This window comes from Festucalex cinctus, chromosome 15, assembly GCF_051991245.1.
Source record: "Festucalex cinctus isolate MCC-2025b chromosome 15, RoL_Fcin_1.0, whole genome shotgun sequence".
NCBI classification, from domain to species: domain Eukaryota; kingdom Metazoa; phylum Chordata; class Actinopteri; order Syngnathiformes; family Syngnathidae; genus Festucalex; species Festucalex cinctus.
The window spans coordinates 7,089,866-7,108,091 of NC_135425.1; the positions used below are offsets into that span (position 1 = coordinate 7,089,866).

General features: G+C 40.3%; 1 protein-coding gene across 1 annotated transcript in view; it reads left to right on the forward strand.

The window, feature by feature from the left end:
- Positions 1 to 18,226, forward strand: part of ror2 (receptor tyrosine kinase-like orphan receptor 2) — a 97,272-nt gene that overhangs the window by 68,061 nt on the left and 10,985 nt on the right. Inside the window, exons 2-7 of the mRNA XM_077498021.1 lie at positions 6,508 to 6,579; positions 13,007 to 13,294; positions 15,748 to 15,778; positions 16,064 to 16,185; positions 16,777 to 17,091; positions 17,174 to 17,428. Coding sequence (XP_077354147.1) covers positions 6,508 to 6,579; positions 13,007 to 13,294; positions 15,748 to 15,778; positions 16,064 to 16,185; positions 16,777 to 17,091; positions 17,174 to 17,428 — 1,083 coding nt within the window. The remainder of the gene's footprint in view (positions 1 to 6,507; positions 6,580 to 13,006; positions 13,295 to 15,747; positions 15,779 to 16,063; positions 16,186 to 16,776; positions 17,092 to 17,173; positions 17,429 to 18,226) is intronic.

Consider the following 18,226-nt stretch of genomic DNA (forward strand, 5'->3'; position numbering starts at 1 on the left):
AAAACAGGCTGGATGGGAGCTCTTGAGGACCAAACTTGGAGACCCCTGCATCTAGGGACTGTCTCGTTCGGCTGGGGGACCTCAACACTCACATGGGCAATGACAGTGAGACGTTGGCCTATATCTGTTGGCTTCTTCAAGCCGCAATGTCCAACTCTTGCTAGAGCGATTCACAGCCGACTGTGATAATTATTGGAATGTCAGATATTTGAAAAAATTATGGTTATGTCCGAAAGATATAGAGGGGGAGCAGATATAAATAGTCTGTTTTATCGTAGTTCAATTCCTGATTTAAACACACATGCACACACACGAGTTGACAAACTGTAGCTGGGTTAAGGATGTAGAACAGAAACAAATGTTTTGAGGTTATAGTGGCAGCATGAGGTATGCACACACACAAACAGTTTAAACTGCAGAAGGAAAGTGTTGAAGTGTGCCAGAAGGCCCTCTAAAAACCCCAATAGATGGACTCATGTCTTGGCCTCTCAGCTCTCAAAGGGCCCTTTCATGGCAGAGGCAGCAGGCTGTTGGAATGCAACAGCAGAGCTCATATGTAGCCCTGGAAGAAAGATCCGTGAGGGCTAATCACTGTTTTCCAAAAGTTCGGATACAAGTAATCAATCACAGTTGCTGACTGTTTTGACACCTGCCGTCAGGTTTAGAGAAACGCATGTCTGTCCAAAACAATCTCATTCTGTGAGGTTCATTGTATACAGTACAGTTGAGCTGGAGGACATCTGGGAGAAGACACTTTCACTCAAGCATTTGTATCACAAAGAAGCTGTCATGTTTATTTCTCATGAATTATTTGTTAGTTTGCATGATAAATCAGTGGCCATAAACCCTTTTTTTGTGACCAGCATCATGTGACATTTTTTTTCACTGGCCGGCACAAAAACAATCAAAACAAATGATTAAATAGACAACTTAACATTACACCATCATTTGCTATTCACTTATTTTTGCAAACTTGTGCACATACTTTTTCCTTGCATCACGTGCCAGAGACAATGGTTTTGACAAAGGCACAGGCAGATAAACCTGATTTTTAGAACAAAACTTCTTTCAAACTCAATCGATCGGCGGGTCCGACCGTCCAGCTTAGCGTAAGTGTTCAAGCAGTTCAGCCTGCGGGTTTGCCTGTGGTTCACCTCTGCTGCCAAGGAGAGCATGCGGGAAAGAGACCCTGCCGTCTATGGAGCCTGTGGTGGGCAGTCTGGCAAGCACCAAGTTCCTTGAGCCCAGTCTCATAAAACAGAAGAACACGTTTTTTCCCCATTCAGACTTTTTGTGAACCGGTGCCCAAATGCCTTGCGGCTGGGTACCGGTCCATGCCGTGGTGGTTGAGAATCCCAATGATAAAACTGTCAAGCATAGGAAGCAAATGATCCCTCCATTCATCAATGTTCCCACTGTAAAAAAAAAAAGATTTGTGGGCTTAATAAATAAAGCTTAAAATCAAGGGATTCATATGCATAAAAACTGAGTTTGTTCCATAAATATATTGTAATCAATTGCTAATTTATTTTAATGTTGTTCTAAATTAAAACAAAGAAAGCAGTCTTAACTCAATAATAAATTGATTTTGAACAGTCCAACATTTTTCTTTTGCTCTTTGTAAACACAACATTCAAAACTGGCGCTCGAGGAAGCCGATGACAGCAGCCAACCAGGAACGAGCGTGAAACCAGCCCACCCATTAGGAGTGGGGGTTCACACATCCGAATTTGCATATGAGTGAAAGCATGCTCGATAGGTGGTCTCAAGGACCGGAATTGGTAACCTCTACTATAGAAGGTGCTGGTCTACAAGCTGCCACAATATGTTTGTGACTTTGAATCAGTCTGACCAGTAGTGTTAAGTCTTTTTAACGCAGTTGTCAAGTTTATGTGTTAATTTTATGAAGGCCACAGTTTTTTTTGTTGTTGAATGTGGCAGTCATTCCTGGCATGATGTTCTAATAATTTGATCATTATTTCAATGTGTAATTTATCCTGATGTGCAGAGTTAAGTTAGCATGAGGTGGCATGGGCCATGGCTCAGTGGTAGAGTGCTTGTTTTCCAACGCAGAGATTGTGGACTCGCTTCCCGCCTGTTGTGGTTGTGATGAAGTGTATTTGAGCCATGTACTGGTACTGATTCTCCAATTCCTGATTCTATGTCATTAGTAGATGAATGAGGAGTTGATTTGAGTAGAATTAAAGTGAAAGAGCATGTTACTGTGACTAAATGGAATAGTTTTTGCATAATTAAGATTATGTTGGTTCAAGTTGAGCATGTAGAACACAAAACAAATCATGGTGTTTGTACTAAAGCAATACAATTTTAACCTTGCTCTCCACGATGCACACGGTATTTGTGAGTTTACAAACTCCAGAAAATACATCTTGTACCGAGCCCGTTGATTTCCACCGATCCGAACCACTGGTTGTTCGGACTAATCACAGAGCGACATTGCGTGTGGGTGTGATATGCAGCTGTAACGAAACCAGGAAGCCAGCGCCAACGCTGGGGCAAACAAACCTATCATTACATGGACGAATTGACACCGTAATAAGTTCTGTTCTTTACTTGTTGAATGTTGAACACGAGAGGCACTCTGTGCATTTTAGCCGGTGAAGATGTTTGTGCTTTTTTCCCTCCTAAATCAAGCCCGAAGACGACATTTTCATCCATTCCTGTGATTGGTCCAAACAAATGTGTTTGTGTCCAGTCAGCTCGAAATAATCAATGCCCTGCCTTTCCCGAACAAATAACCGTGGAGCAGTCAGAGATTGATATTGTGGAGAACTCTCTTGAGTGAATCACAATTATCAATCTGGACATTGCCAGGTTAATAGACTTTGCCTAACTAAAAAAGTTTTGTTTATTTTATGCAATGGCTAAGTGGGAATAACTCAAGAAGATACAAATTGTTACCTCCTTTTTTTAAGTTGACCCAACATTTCATTTTTTTTAGATTGTACTACTTATTCTGTTGAGGGTCCTGGGTGAGCTGGAGCCCATCCAAGTTAACTTTGGGCAAGAGGCAAGTTACATTCTGGATTGGTCACCAGTTGTGATGGGTTTATCGATTCCGTGGTATCGATATCTCACGAATTTTGCGTATTGGCTATGCTCATAAAGTATCAATACTAAGGGTGCGTTAAGTAATGCACTCTGAGCAAGTACTGCTTTGCTGCACTTGGAACCTTCAGAAACTCACTGTTTTTGGAATGTGGCTTTCTGTACTCTATTGCTATTGAAAAACATTGCCCAAAAAGAAACCAGCATTGTATTGAAATCAAAATTGTCTGGTATCAACTCATCATCAGCGAAGTACAGCTAAAATATAGGGCTCTATATTCGTTCCCCGCACTGGCACCCTGTGTGGGATACATTTGAACATGCATAGCTTGCATAGTTGGAAACCAGTGGTTTGAGCCATTATGGGCGCTGGCAGCCAATTGAAGTGGCTTCTCTCGTTTGCTGGAGTGCATTCAGGAAGTTGAAGTGAAGTATGTTTATGAGGAATTGCAAGCAGACTTGAACGGGCGGATGATGTAAAGGTGGCTAAGGAAATACGAGATCTGTGAAGTGGGCACTTGGAGACTGCTTTCCACCTTGAGCGCTCCTGTCCTGTGTGTGTACTGCACATTTTAGTATTGTTCAGTATAGATTTTCATCCATCCATCCATCCTTCCATCCATCCATCCATCCATCATTTTTATCGTATGTTATTCTTGAAACACAAACTTGGAGCTGTACCCACTTCTGGTCTATCTGCAACACAGTGACAAAAAAGGCTGTCCCCTTCTGTTTCTACATTAACTGTGGTTGTGGATTCACCATTTACTGCTCCGATTTAGGTGTCATTTTTGGTTTTGACACTCAAATGTTTTACTTTGCTAATATGCGCCAAAGATATTCTGACGATGAGTCAACATTGATGCTTGTGAGTTTTTGCGCAAATCGTTTTTATTTTACAATGAAAACATCATCCATCCATTTTCTTAACCACTTTTCCTTACTAGCGTCACGGGGGTGCTGGAGCCTATCCCAGCTGGCTTCGGGCAGACAATGAAAACAGTGAACTTTAAAAATGCTAAGATAATTTGTCTGTCGGTATGGCATAGAATACTTTAAATAGGCTGAAACAACAAGGTTAGTGACACACAATACTTCAACATGGTCAGGATGGCCTGGGATCGAACCCACGCCCTCAGGTTTGCGAGGCGACCAGTCTTTCACTGATCCATGCCACCCCCAATGATTAGTTGCACTTCGGATTCTCACCAGGAAGTGCCCCAAAATCAGTAGGAAGTGCCTCAAATTGAACAGGAAGTGACCTGGAAGTCCCCAAAATTATCAGGAGGTGCCCTAAATTGAACATGAAGTGACCCAGAAATGTCCCAAAATCAATATGAAGTGAACCAAATTGAGCAGGAAGTGACCCATAAGTGCCCTAAAGTCAAATTGAAGTGACCCTGAAGTGTCCCAAAATCAACAGAAAGTGCCAGAAATTGAACAGGAAATGAGCCGAAATTTCTCCCAAATCAACAGGAGGTGCCCCAAAATCAAGAGGAAGTGACTATTTTTTTTGTTTCTTTATTAATTCAAAAATCAACATCCATGTCACACTGAGCACACAAAACTGAACCATGCTGATACAAGGGGGGAAAAAAAGTAAAAAAAAAAAAAAAAAAGTCTACTCAGTAAGTTCTTAAAATTGGAATAGCTATGGCCGCGACGAATGACATTTCCCAAGTTCACAAAGAACGTAAAAACTAACAAGAACACTAATTGAGAAACAGCTAATGCTTTCCATTGCTTGTCTTGATGGGACTGTTGCCCCTCCTCACATGACTGCTACATCTGTCCATGCATTGCCTTGGATGGGAACCTCACCCCTACCAACATGGCCATTCGCATGTGTGTTAGCCTATTCGAGCTTATTTGCTTGGGAAATCTGTTTATGTACCAATGTCTGGCTGTTTCTCAATTTGTATTCTTGCCCATTCTTATGTCCTTGTAATCTCGTTAAAGGTCATCAATCACGGCACAAGTACTGTTCCAATTTAAAGTATGCATAAATCAAAAACGCACAGACAACTCAGCTGTTTCTTTCTGTTGTCTTAAACCAAGGATGCATAGGAAGGATACTAAGGGGCATATTCACTAAGAATGCACTGCGTCAGGTAATAGCGCGAAATATTGCACCACAACTGCACCCGCAGTCTGCGCCCAGTTACCCACCTATTCACTAAGTATATTGCTCTAATGATATACCAGCGCAAACACGCCCACAAAACTGACAGCTTGGAGCAAATTTGCACCTGATTTACCACACATGGCAATGGATTTGCGCCAAGAACATGGTTGCTATAGTAACAGTTGCGAGAAAGATGACATTATCAGAAAGCGAGGTTGGACCGAGAGTAAGCGTTTAGAGCGCCATTAAACTGTACAGAGCAGAGAGGACGACAACGACGTCATTCATTCATAAAGTATTAATTATTGGTGCAATCGTTTTTTTTAAATACAGTATATTGTCAGAAGTTGGCGTGGGAACACAGTATGCATCTGGCACGTAAAAAATGATCGGAAAATGCCTCCCCAACATTGCCGATCAGCCCGGGTTACGTTATGTGTCCTAAACTAACACGGAAATATTTCCCCCTCTCTCTCTCTCTCTCTCTCCTCTCTGCGTGATCTGCCGTTGATGTTGTGCTACAAATGGCACGCAATGCTGTCATGATCGAGATTGCAGCAGTTAATACATGCTTTCCAAAAACGTTATTTGCGTCACGCAAACGAGGTGTGGCTATTTGCGCTGGCGTTAGTGAATTAGATGCTGCATATCAATGAGTCTCATTTGCATTGGGGTGGGCATATTTTGCGTCAAATGTATGCAAATTACCTAATTTACATACGCTCAAATAACACCGGCGCACCGTGACGCAATCTGTTCGGCAGAGCACTTAGTTTCCTTATCTGCGTGTTTTTAGTGAATTAGGCGCTCGCAGATTGCTCCATTTTTCCCGGTTAGCGCGGTGCAAAGGCGACGCAAACCTTTAGTGAGTACGCCCCTAAATGTACTAAAATATCCCAATATGCATTTTGGGTCCGAGTCAGAGGAAAATTCGCAAGTACACATTCGTTCACATTCTTCATATTGAGAAACGGCTTATGTATGTTGATTGTACAATGCCAGTAATTAACAGTGGTCAAATCTGAGAGTTAACTAACAGACTTTGACAACTCCTGTACAAAGGGGTGTTTTGAGGGGAATGCACATTATTTTCTGTAACCTATCCGAAATCCGTTAAATCCAGATCAGTTAACTTGAGGTTCCACTGTAATCATGTTATTGCTGTACAAGTAAGCATAGCCACTATATTCAGACAGTCTTTTCATCAAAATTATAAAAGACACATGTAAAGGCAAACAAATAACGAAAGAACTGACACAGAAAATATTTGTTTTATAAAACAGTAGCTGTAACTATTGTCTCTATTTGTGCAGGTGACCCCGGGCTTTCAATAGATGCAGAGATTCTGGCTGAAGCTCAGAGTGGAGCTGCACCAACGCTTGAAGGTAAAATGTCCAATCTACTCTTCGTTGACGTTCATTAATACCATCTGAGGGGAAAGGTCAAATTACTCCAGCATAGCACAGATATTTGGAATCTGACCCAAGACGACGCAAGTTGCACTCAGGTCCAAGATTACCTGTCATCTTTTTGCCAAGCCTAATTGTGATCTGACCTCCTTCAACTTTACCTGGAGATATGTATATAACAAACAATAATAAACTAGAAGAATTATAATTTTTTCACTCACTCACTCACCCACTCACTCACTCACAGAAGCTTACATGTGTGAATGAGTGAGTTAAAAAAAAAAGAAAAAATCTGTGCGTGCTGTCAAGTTTCCACGGGAGTGACGTCACAGTCACTCACGCAACAGACAAATTCACCTGGCCCCGTTTGTGACACGCTCTGTGATTGGCTGGAGGGGTATAAACACTGTCTTACCACAGAAACATTCGACTGTTTACAAAACAAACACAAAATGGCAAAATACAGGGTTGGGGGGGGGGGGGGTTAGTACAAAATCACCACTAGACACTAGACATTAAGAGAAGCCCAGAGCTGTAAATTGAGAAGAAGTTTGTCTGTTTAACTCCTGTATTTAAAAAGTGCCTTTTCCTGAGTGAAAACGGCAGACCGGGCCTTTAATTATTTTTGTATACATATTTTAGACTACTTTATAGTGTTAAAACTGTCATTGCACAATGCAATTTTTGCTGACAAGCAAAATAAAGAGAATTTTGAGGGAAAAAATAGTTCTCTACGCACAAATCACGTTCCGAAATCGTAGCCCAAAAACCGAGCTAATGACTGTACCGTAGGCTACCTGTACCGCTGCACCCCTAATTGTCACAATATATATTGGCGCAGGTAGTGGAACACGATTTTGGTGAATTTGGTCGAGATGCAGGCAGACCGATTCTGAGCTCCACGGCCAGACAGGTGTTGTTGATGTCAAGCAAAAAGCTCAATTACTTCGGAACGCTTGGTCCAAATTTTCAAAATTCATTGTACCACGTACTAAAGTTGAAGTTGCCTTCCCAATCAGACTTTGTATTTTTACAGATTTATTTATTTTATTTTTTTTAATCCTGTCACGTTGTTACTACTTATCCAGAGTTGTCGCTATGTTTCATCTCGCTGACATTATTCGTTGCATGCAAGGCCGAGAGATAAAAGTTAAGGAGACATTTTGCATTTGACCTTGCCACCTGCCCCAGCAAACCTGTAATGGCACAAATGCCAGCAACCACCACTGCTTTCTTCTAAAGAGCTTTTATAAGAGTGTACTGTCGCTACACTTTCTTCTGAAAATAATTATCAGATAACCTAAAGTAGTATTTGGTCTTTGAGGAGAAGACGACGAGACACCAGAAGGGTTGTGCCACCACAAACTGTCACACCAGAACATACAGTACCTGAAAATGCAACACAATATTCTAAAAGAATATTGCATGTTCTAGAAGTAATGTAGATAAACTTTACCAGAGGAGTGTTGGTCCTAGCAAGTTGAGGAAGCTTGCCAAACCTCCCAAAGCTGGTTTTCATTACTTCTGTCTCTTGAGGATAAGAATAAGCAAGCAAGCACTTAAGCCTTGATACCTGAGACTCAACAAAAGCTCTTGACTGGTCACAAAATAGTGAATATAACAGATAATGCTTCACTCTCCAAGTCATTTTTTTTTTTACTAGTAAGTAAGAGTCCTTCTATCCATCCATCCATTTTCTATAATGCTTACACTTCTGATTCAATGATCAGGATCATTATCAGGCTTCTGCAGAGCTTGCTGATGAGCCTAAATATGAATCGGCTGTGTTGAACGTGGGAAACCTCAAAACATGCAGAACTCAGGCCCTCGAGGACCGGACTTTGACGCCACTGATTTAGCACGTTGCACTACTGAAAATGGTGATCGTTTTTTGTTGATATAAACGCCAAACAGGAAACGATTTCTACGGGCAGACTTCTGGTCAAGGAATGTTGTTAATTAACTTTTACAAAATACAATAGCAGCCTGCCAGACCAGGTTTTCATGTCAGCTTGGGGGATTGCGTGCTTCTAGCTAACCTTAAGAATTTTGTAAGTATAGTAAGTAAGTATAGTATAGGGTGTTCCAAAATGGTTGACCCCATTCTAAATGCTCATATCTCGGAAACTACTTGATGGATCTTAATGGAACTAAATAAACTTTATGTTGAAGGTAATAAGTTTTATTGGTTAAATTTACAAAGAAAAGAAAATTTGTGAAGAAGGCACGCTGCACTGTCTTCGGTGACTGAGTCCGAGCATACTCTAACACGCAAAATGCCTTTTCTTTTGAAGTGAACGGCATTTCTTAACCTGAAAAGATAGAAATGCCTAACGTTACACACAAAAACTTGAAACATTTCTACACAAGCTGTGAAAATTTGAGGTCATTGCAACGAAAATTGTCAAAATTATTGGCTTACGACATGGGGTCAAAACCTTTTGAAACACCCTGTATATTAAGTTTGTATATTATGTTTCTTGTGTTCAGTACATTCTGTCATTGTGTTCTAAAAAACTGACCAAGGGATTAAGACTGCAATAATGGTTAAATTAATAAAAAGCACACTAAAGTATTAGGGGTTAGTATGTATATATTAGTGCTGTCAAAGTTAAAGCGTTAACTAATTAATTAAAGCTACTCTATGTAGGATTTCCCCAAAAAATATCTTAACAATAGCCTTTTTATTTGACCATTTATGACTGAAACATATTCTAATTAGTAGATCTACATCTTAGCTGTTCACAAGCCTCTGGCCAATATTATTTCGGAAGCGTCCGGTCCGAATCCTTCGAATTTCCCGCCCTCTGTCTGCAGGATGTGACGTCATGCGCGTCATCGTCAGTTGTTTCCTGTCGCGCGAAGACGGAACTAGTACAGATTTTCGCTGCCCCAGACACCCGATGTTACTCCGCGGAAGGCTGCTTAAAAAAAAATGAAAACAATGTCAAGTGCCACGGAAAAAAAAATAAAATCTAAACTTGATAGTGACCGACGCCGAGAACGAGAGTGAACATTGGTTTGACATTTCAGCGGTGGAGAGAGTTGAGATCGGACTTGGATTAGAGAAGTGATTTTCTTTCTACTCCAAAAGGTAAGAAGCGAGTATCTTGACATTTAGAAGAAAATGTGTTGTTTTCAAATAGCAGTAACCTCAAGATCGATCACTTCTCGGTCGTAACTATTGGGGTGAAAGTGAGGTGGACGGCAACATTTAGCGTGAAAGGGGCGGCAAAGATGAATGTAATAGAACAGAATGACTTTATGAAGAACAGACGTTCCATTCCGCGGCGTTTCAATCAGGCTAAATGTTGCCTTATTTTCCTCCGTGAAAACAGCCTGTTGTAGCTACATTATGCTAACGGAATGTGAACGGTACTACTGAATGGCGATAACATTCACGGCCATATCACACTAAGTAGTGAATGGGTCTATATGTTTTTCACAATCGTCAATTTCCATAAATGACAGCCCACCTTTCGGCTCATGCACAATGACGCTAGCCTGGGGGCGACATACACTAATAATGACTAGAATCAGGTTGACGTCCGTCGAGAGGGGTGACTACAATATGTAACTGCATATTAACATCGGAATGAGGTCCAATTAATTGACGTAATTTGCACATCGTTTTGGAGTACAACACAGGACTGGACTTCGACCGACTAAAGCAATATGATCTGCACGTCGCGTGGACATCAATTGTTTAGTGGGGATCGAGAGTCTCATCCCGTGAAGTGGCCAGCTTTGTATAACATTATAAAACTTATTACCTCTGAAAACATAGTTTAATTGGTTATGAAGAGCCCAGTCTTCAGTATTGAGGTCGTGCATGAGCGTGCAGTTTGTTTTCGGTCACAGGTGGCAGTAGAGATTTGAAATTTTAAATCTTACATATAGCTGCTTTAATCACAAAAAATTATCGCATTAATCATTGTATTACCACAGATTAATCACACTATTAATTTTGACCGCAGATGATCCTTTTTAGCCGCTAGTGGATGGTTACATTAAAGGTATCTGTTGGAGTTTGAGCAATAAACATAACTACATGCATTAAAGTAAAGCATTTAATAAATGTTTACATATGCCGTAGGTCATTTTTTCCCATTTTAAATGATGCAAATAATTAATTGATTAGAAAAAGTAGGATGAGCGTGTGCAGCGGGCAAAATGTTGGAGAAAAAAAAAAGCTTTTTTAAGACAGTGATTAATCGTGATTAATCAAAATTCTCAAAATTCTACGATGTGATTAATCTGATTAAAAAATTTAATCGTTTGACAGCTCTAGTATATATATATATATATATATATATATATATATATATATATATATATATATATATACAGTAGGGGTGTTAAAAAAATCGATTCGGCGATACTACATCGCGCGATTCTCGAATCGATTCAATAATCGGCAAAATCGATTTTTTTTTTTTTTTTTTTTTTTTTTTTTTTTTTAAGGATTCACACCTTAAGCATGGAAGAATGTTATATGAACGGAACATTAAGCCTTAATATTTTATTTCAATGCTGTTCAAACATGAAACAAATTACAACCTCTATAAGACTGAAATTTCAGATAAATAAATAATACATTTTCATATAAATCTTACACTCTACAAGCTTACTGATTAGTATTTTCTAAATTTGAATGAAAAAAAATCGCAACAATCGACTTATAAATTCGTATCGGGATTAATCGGTATCGAATCGAATCGTGACCTGTGAATCGTGATACGAATCGAATCGTCAGGTACTAGGCAATTCACACCCCTAATATATATATATGTATATATATATATGTATATATATATATATATATATATATATATATATATATATATATATATATATATATATATATATATATATATACACACATATATAATGTAATTGTATACAACGTGCATTATAATGTATGTTAAGCATTTAAACATTCAAATTATAGAAATTTCTCTCTCACTCTCTCTCTATCTCTCTCTCTCTCTCTCTCTCTCTCTCTCTCTCTGTCTCGTACAATTTACTCATTTTTAGCACTTCTAAAATTAAACACAATCTTAATTATTAATTTCATTTAAAATGTATTTCAAAATTTTCTTTAAACACATTACACAGAAGAAAAATCAAGTAGCACATTGAAGCATACCTCCAATCCATCCATTTTCTTGACCGCTTATTCCTCACAAGGGTCGCGAGGGGTGCTGGAGCCTATCTCAGCTGGCTCTGGGCAGTAGGCGGGGGACACCCTGGACTGGTTGCAGCCAATCGCAGGGCACACAGAGACGAACAACCATCCACACACACAAGCACACCTAGGGACAATTCGGTGCGCCCAATTAACCTGCCATGCATGTCTTTGGAATGTGGGAGGAGACCAGAGTACCCGGAGAAGACCCACGCAGGCACGGGGAGAACATACAAACTTCACCCAGGAAGGCCGGAGCCTGGACTTGATATAGTCCTCAATACTGGGAGGCGGATGTGCTAACCACTCATTCACCGTGCCGCCCTGAAGTATACCTAATATTTTTAATTAACTGAATACTTGAAAATAAAATAGTAAATATAATTTAGGAAACCAAGGTAATCTGTTTTTACAGTGCAGTTTATAAATAATATTTATTATCATAGGGTAATTTTGTGGGCTTGTTTAATTTTGTGTGGTGGTAAAGTTAACTAGGCTACAAACGGGTTGATTGTTCCATCATGACAAGACCCTCTCAGTTAAATTGGTCTAGAACAGCCACTACCTCACTGAGCAAAAAAAAAAATGCTGTGAATTGTTATTTAGTTGTATTGGTGATCATATGAGCCATTTGCACCCACTTGTGGAGCCATCCTCCGTTCTAGAGGTACTGTAGCGCTGACTCACCGTCTCTCATTGAATTCACGTGTTTCAGAGTGAATCTTTGGGCTGACATCGGGTCAGAAACTATTTTACACATATTTGTGTACTGTACATACAAATTAATGACACTTACATTTTAACCCAGATATTGTTTGCATTTTTATCCTCAATACACAATGACAATGAAGGAGTACTTCCTGAACAGAAAAATAACCTCACTCATGATGCAGATGTGGAAGTTAAGTATGGAATCCAAGTATGGAAAACACACTCAAAACTACAACTATGGTAGTTACCACTACTATTACATGTCAAAATAGTATTGAATAAGGGAACAACAAATAAACAAATGTAACATTCATTCATTCGTTTAATTAAATTAGTCCGTTTGTTGTTTTTTTTAAAACAATTCTATGAATGTTGTTTATACAATTTTTAGAGGTACAACATTTTTCCTGTGAGGTAGTTGGGACTGTGGAAGGAAAATTCTCCCTCCAAGATTCTTTTCTGAATGACTTTAGCATATATTCTGTTGTATTTCCCTTTCCCAAGGTTACTTCCTTGAGTTTCTGGAGCCAGTCAACAATATCACACACTTCCAGGGCCAGACAGCCACGCTGCACTGCAAAGTGGCCGGTAACCCACGGCCGACGATTCGATGGCTTAAAAATGATGCCCCCGTTGTCCAGGAGCAAGGACGCATCACCGTGCGCAAAACAGAGGCCGGATCCAAGCTTCGGATCACGGACCTTGACACTACAGACACAGGCTATTATCAGTGTGTTGCCTCCAACACACATAAAGTGATCTATGCCACAGGCGTCCTTTATGTCAAACTAGGTAAGGATTGGTTACAAAATGAATCTGTTTCTTCATTCACCTGACAACTTTTTAAGCAGCTTGCATAATTGTGTGAAGGCTGGAGGCCACATATGTTATTCTACACCATTTCCGTTATTCTTATTATTCCATTTTATTCCTCGGCGCGCTACTACTTACACATTTTTCATCCGATTCCCTCCGTTCCAATTTCCAACTATTCCCAGTATTCGTGCCAAGGGCGCTTCCATCTTTCTTATTCCTACGATTCACGCCTTACCCACAATTCCCGATTTCGTACCCGATTTTGTTCCCCATTGGCTTTCTTTTAATTTTTTGAGTCTGAATGACGAAAAGACTGAAGTGATGTTGTTTGGACCAAGTAGCTCTTCCTCTGCTAGTGTGGACCTTGGTCCACTAGCACCTTATCTCAGGGACTGTGTCATGAATTTGGGTGTTAAGTTTGACCCTGATTTTAAATTTGAGAAGCAGATTAGTTCTGTTGTACAGAAAAGTTTTTATCAGCTTCGCCAGATAGCTAAGGTGAAACCAATTTTATCAAGACTGGACTTGGAAAGATTGATTCATGCTTTTATTACAACTCGTCTTGATTATTGTAATTCTTTGTATGTAGGCATTAGCAAGACTGCTCTTGCCCGTCTGCAACTTATACAAAACTCTGCTGCTCGTCTGCTTACTCAGACACGTAGACGTGAGCATATTACTCCTATCTTAGCATCACTGCATTGGCTCCCTGTGCACTATCGAATTAATTTTAAGCTTCTGTTGTTTGTTTTTAAATGTTTGAATAATCTTGCACCTCCCAATTTATCTGAGTTGCTTCACCCTTATAGCCCACCCCGATTACTAAGATCAGCTGACCAGTTGCTTCTGGTAGTTCCGAAAACAAGGCGGAAGCTTAGGGGTGACAGAGCGTTCGCGACTGCTGCTCCCAGGTTGTGGAATCAATTACCACTGTATGTTAGACAGGCCACTTCACTCCTGGTTTTTAAATCAAGTTTAAAAGCATATTATTTTTCCCTGGCCTTCAGCACATAGTATTACTGATATTTACAAGCAGTAGACTGGCATGAATTTGTTTATATTATTTTATGTGTTTTGTGATTTCTAAGTATGTTTTTATATTTTATCTGGTTTTATTTTCTTATTTTATGTGCAGCACTTTGGTTCCCTTGTGGATTTTTAAATGTGCTATACAAATAAAGTTGATTGATTGATTGATTGATTGATTGATTATTCTTAATGGGAGATTCAAATTTTCACATTTGCTTCCACATTTTTCATCCGATTCACTTCATTCCAGTTTCAATATATTCCAGAAATTCATCCCATGAGCTCTTCCAGCTTTTCTGTTCCAAAATTCACACCTTCCCCACAATTCCTGATTTCGTCGCCGATTATTCCCACATTCTACATTTTCCATTTACTTCCACATTTTTCATCCGTTTCACTTCATTCCAACTTCAATATATTCCAGTAATTCACACTTTGAGCTATTCCAGCTTTTTAGTTCCAAAATTCACAGCTTCCCATTCATTCCTATAGGGAGATTCTACATTTCACATTTACTTCCACATTTTTCGTCTGATTCACTTCATTCCAACTTCAATATATTCGACCAATTCAGTTCCAAAATTCACAATTTCTGATTTTGTTGCCGAATTTTCCCACATTCTACATTTTCCATTTACTTCCACATTATTCATCCGATTGACTTAATTCCAACTTCAATATCCATCCAGGCGGCACGGTAGTCGAGTGGTTAGCACGTCCGCTTCCCAGTTCTGAGGTCTCCGGTTCGAGTCCAGGCTCGGACCTTCCTGGGTGGAGTTTGCATGTTCTCCCCGTGCCCGCGTGGGTCTTCTCCGGGTACTCCGGTCTCCTCCCACATTCCAAAGACATGCATGGCAGGTTAATTGGGCGCTCCGAATTGTCCCTAGGTGTGCGTGTGAGTGTGGATGGTTGTTCGTCTCTGTGTGCCCTGCGATTGAAAATCCATTTTCTTGACCGCTTATTCCTCACAAGGGTCGCGGGGGCTGCTGGCGCCTATCTCAGCTGGCTCTGGGCAGTAGGCGGGGGACACCCTGGACTGGTTGCCAACCAATCGCAGGTCCAACTTCAATATATTCCAGAAATTCACGCCATGAGCTATTCCAGCTTTTCAGTTCCAAAATTCACACCTTCCCCACAATTACCGATTTTGTTGCCGATTTTTCCCACGTTCTACATTTTCCATTTACTTCTACATTATTCATCCGATTGACTTCATTCCAACTTCAATAAATTCCAGTAATTCACGCCATGAGGTATTCCAAATTATTCCACAGTTTTTCATTCAGCTTTCCAGCCTTCACACGCCATTTCCCCAGAAATGGCATTTTCTAGTTGGGTCAATAATTTATGCATTATTTTAAAAAAATCATGGCTTAACGTTGTATTATGTTAATCAACAGGGCAGATGCCTACGCATGGGCCAGATCATACGTAAGTGAACCTTTTCTTCTTATTCGTCAATCAGATTGATAACCATTGCTTCCTCTTGTTTGGTCAATGTTTTGTGGTGCAGTGGCAGTAACACACTGACAACATGGTTCAGAAAGCCAACTTCAAAATAAGACTTTTCCAAACACAGTAATAGACACAAGTGCCTTGGTTTTATTTTGAAGTTGTTTGTGGCAGCACATGGTGGCGCGGCGGCTGACTTGACTCACCATCCTCTCTGACTGTAGGTTGTGTGTGTGTGTTTTTTTTTGTTTGTTTGTTTTTTAGGTCACATGAAAAAGGGTTTTGCCAACCATACCGTGGCATTGCCTGTGCTCGCTTCATTGGCAACCAGAGCATTTATGTGGAGTCTCTACAGATGCAGGGGGAGAGTGAAAATCGCATCACTGGTAGGAAATTCAATTTACTTACTTATTTATTTTTCAGTTTTAACTCTTTGACCGCCAAAAGCGTTTAATGACGTGCTCTAAAATCCTAACGAATCCCGCCAAAAACGTTAATTTACGTTTATTATGGGGGGGGTTCTCTCAATGGGCAGCGCAACATCTTGTGCAGCGCTGCCTTGTCACTAAACAAAAAATATTAGTGCCAAAGTCACTGTTGTGCAAAAAAATGTATCTTTTCACAAAACGCTAGTTTTTCTCTTAATATTTTTGTATTTTCCCTTATGTCACTCAAATGACTTAATTTCAAATGGTGATTACTAAAGAACGGAATAAGGTAGAAACATACTTTTTTTTTCGCATGAAAGAATGGAATCCAATCTTTCATATGGTAACCACCATATTTATGTCGTCATACCGCACAATATTCTGTTTGCTTTGAAAGATGAGTGAAAATGCTCCAAATCGACTGGCACCGTTGGGGGTTTTTGGATAACGTTTGGCAATCAAAGAGTTCAACATCCAGACACCCCATTGTTCTGCCGATCAATTGGTCAGTACAACAAAGTAATCATATCTTTGGTTCTCTTTTCTAAGCTGCCTTCACAATGATTGGCACCTCTACTCATCTATCAGATCAGTGCTCGAAATTTGCCATCCCTTCCTTCTGCTACTACGTCTTCCCTCTGTGTGATGAGAGCTCGCGAGGTCCTCGGCGACGTCAGCTCTGTCGAGATGAGTGCGAGGCCCTGGAGAACGACCTGTGCCGTTCCGAGTACAGTATTGCGCGAGCCAATCCCATGATCCTCATGCAGTTAGAGCTTCCCAGCTGTCACCTCCTACCCCGTCCAGGAACACACGATGCCGCTTCGTGTATGAGAATAGGAGTGCCACCAGAAAAGCTCGGACCATGTAAGCAGTTAACCGGGAAAGCAGAAGATAGACATGATCCAAATAGCGTCATACCCATTGTGAGTTATAATATCTTTTACAGATTCCCCCGTAGACCAGAGCTGTTACAATGGAAGTGGGGCTGACTACAGGGGGACTGTTAGTATCACTAAATCCGGTCACCACTGCCAGCCATGGAGCACTCAATACCCGCATAGTCATCATCTGTCTCAAGACTACCCTGAACTATGGGGGAGCCACAACTACTGCCGGAACCCAGGAGGCCAGATGCAGGCTCCCTGGTGCTTCACCTTGGACCCTCGAGTAAGGGTGGACCTTTGTGATATTCAGCCCTGCAGTAAGTACCACTAGGGATGTGAATTGCCTAGTACCTGACGATTCGATCCGTATCACGATTCATAGGTCATGATTCGATTCGATACCAATTAATCCCGATACAAGTTGATTGTTACGATTTTTTTTTTTTACTCAATTTAGAAAATAGCATTCAGTAAACTTGTACATGTACACTAAGATTTGTATGAAAATGTATTATTTATTGATCTCAAACTTCAGTGTTATAACTGTGAGCCACTGTAGTTAACAAACAGGTTGTAACCTTTTTCATGTTAGAACAGCATTGAAATAAAATATTAAGGCTTAATGTTCCATTAATATAACATTCTTCCATGCCAAATAGTCCTCAATCACAAAACAGTATCAAAGTGCATCCTTTGATGTAACCCCGCCTCCCGAACATATAATTTGAGAAGTACATTTATTCAAATTTTCTGAAGCTTGGTGATACAATCATGTTGTTGTGGCAGTGGTTGACATTGCTGCTTGTTTTTATGTACTGCAGTGGTGTCCAAACTCGGTCCTCGAGAGCCGGAGTCCTGCAGGTTTTGGATGTTTTCCTGATCCAATGCACCTGTTCCAATGAACAGGATCGTTATCAGGCTTATCCAGAGCTCGCTGATTAGCTTCAGGTGTGTTGGAGAAGAGAAACATCCAAAACCTGCAGGCCTCCGGCCCTCGACAACTGAGTTTGGACATCACTGACGTACTAAAAAAACAATAAAATAAATATTCAAAACATGCAGAAACAATTTCTGAAATATCTTTACATCAAAATAGAAGTCACGCAAATGACAAA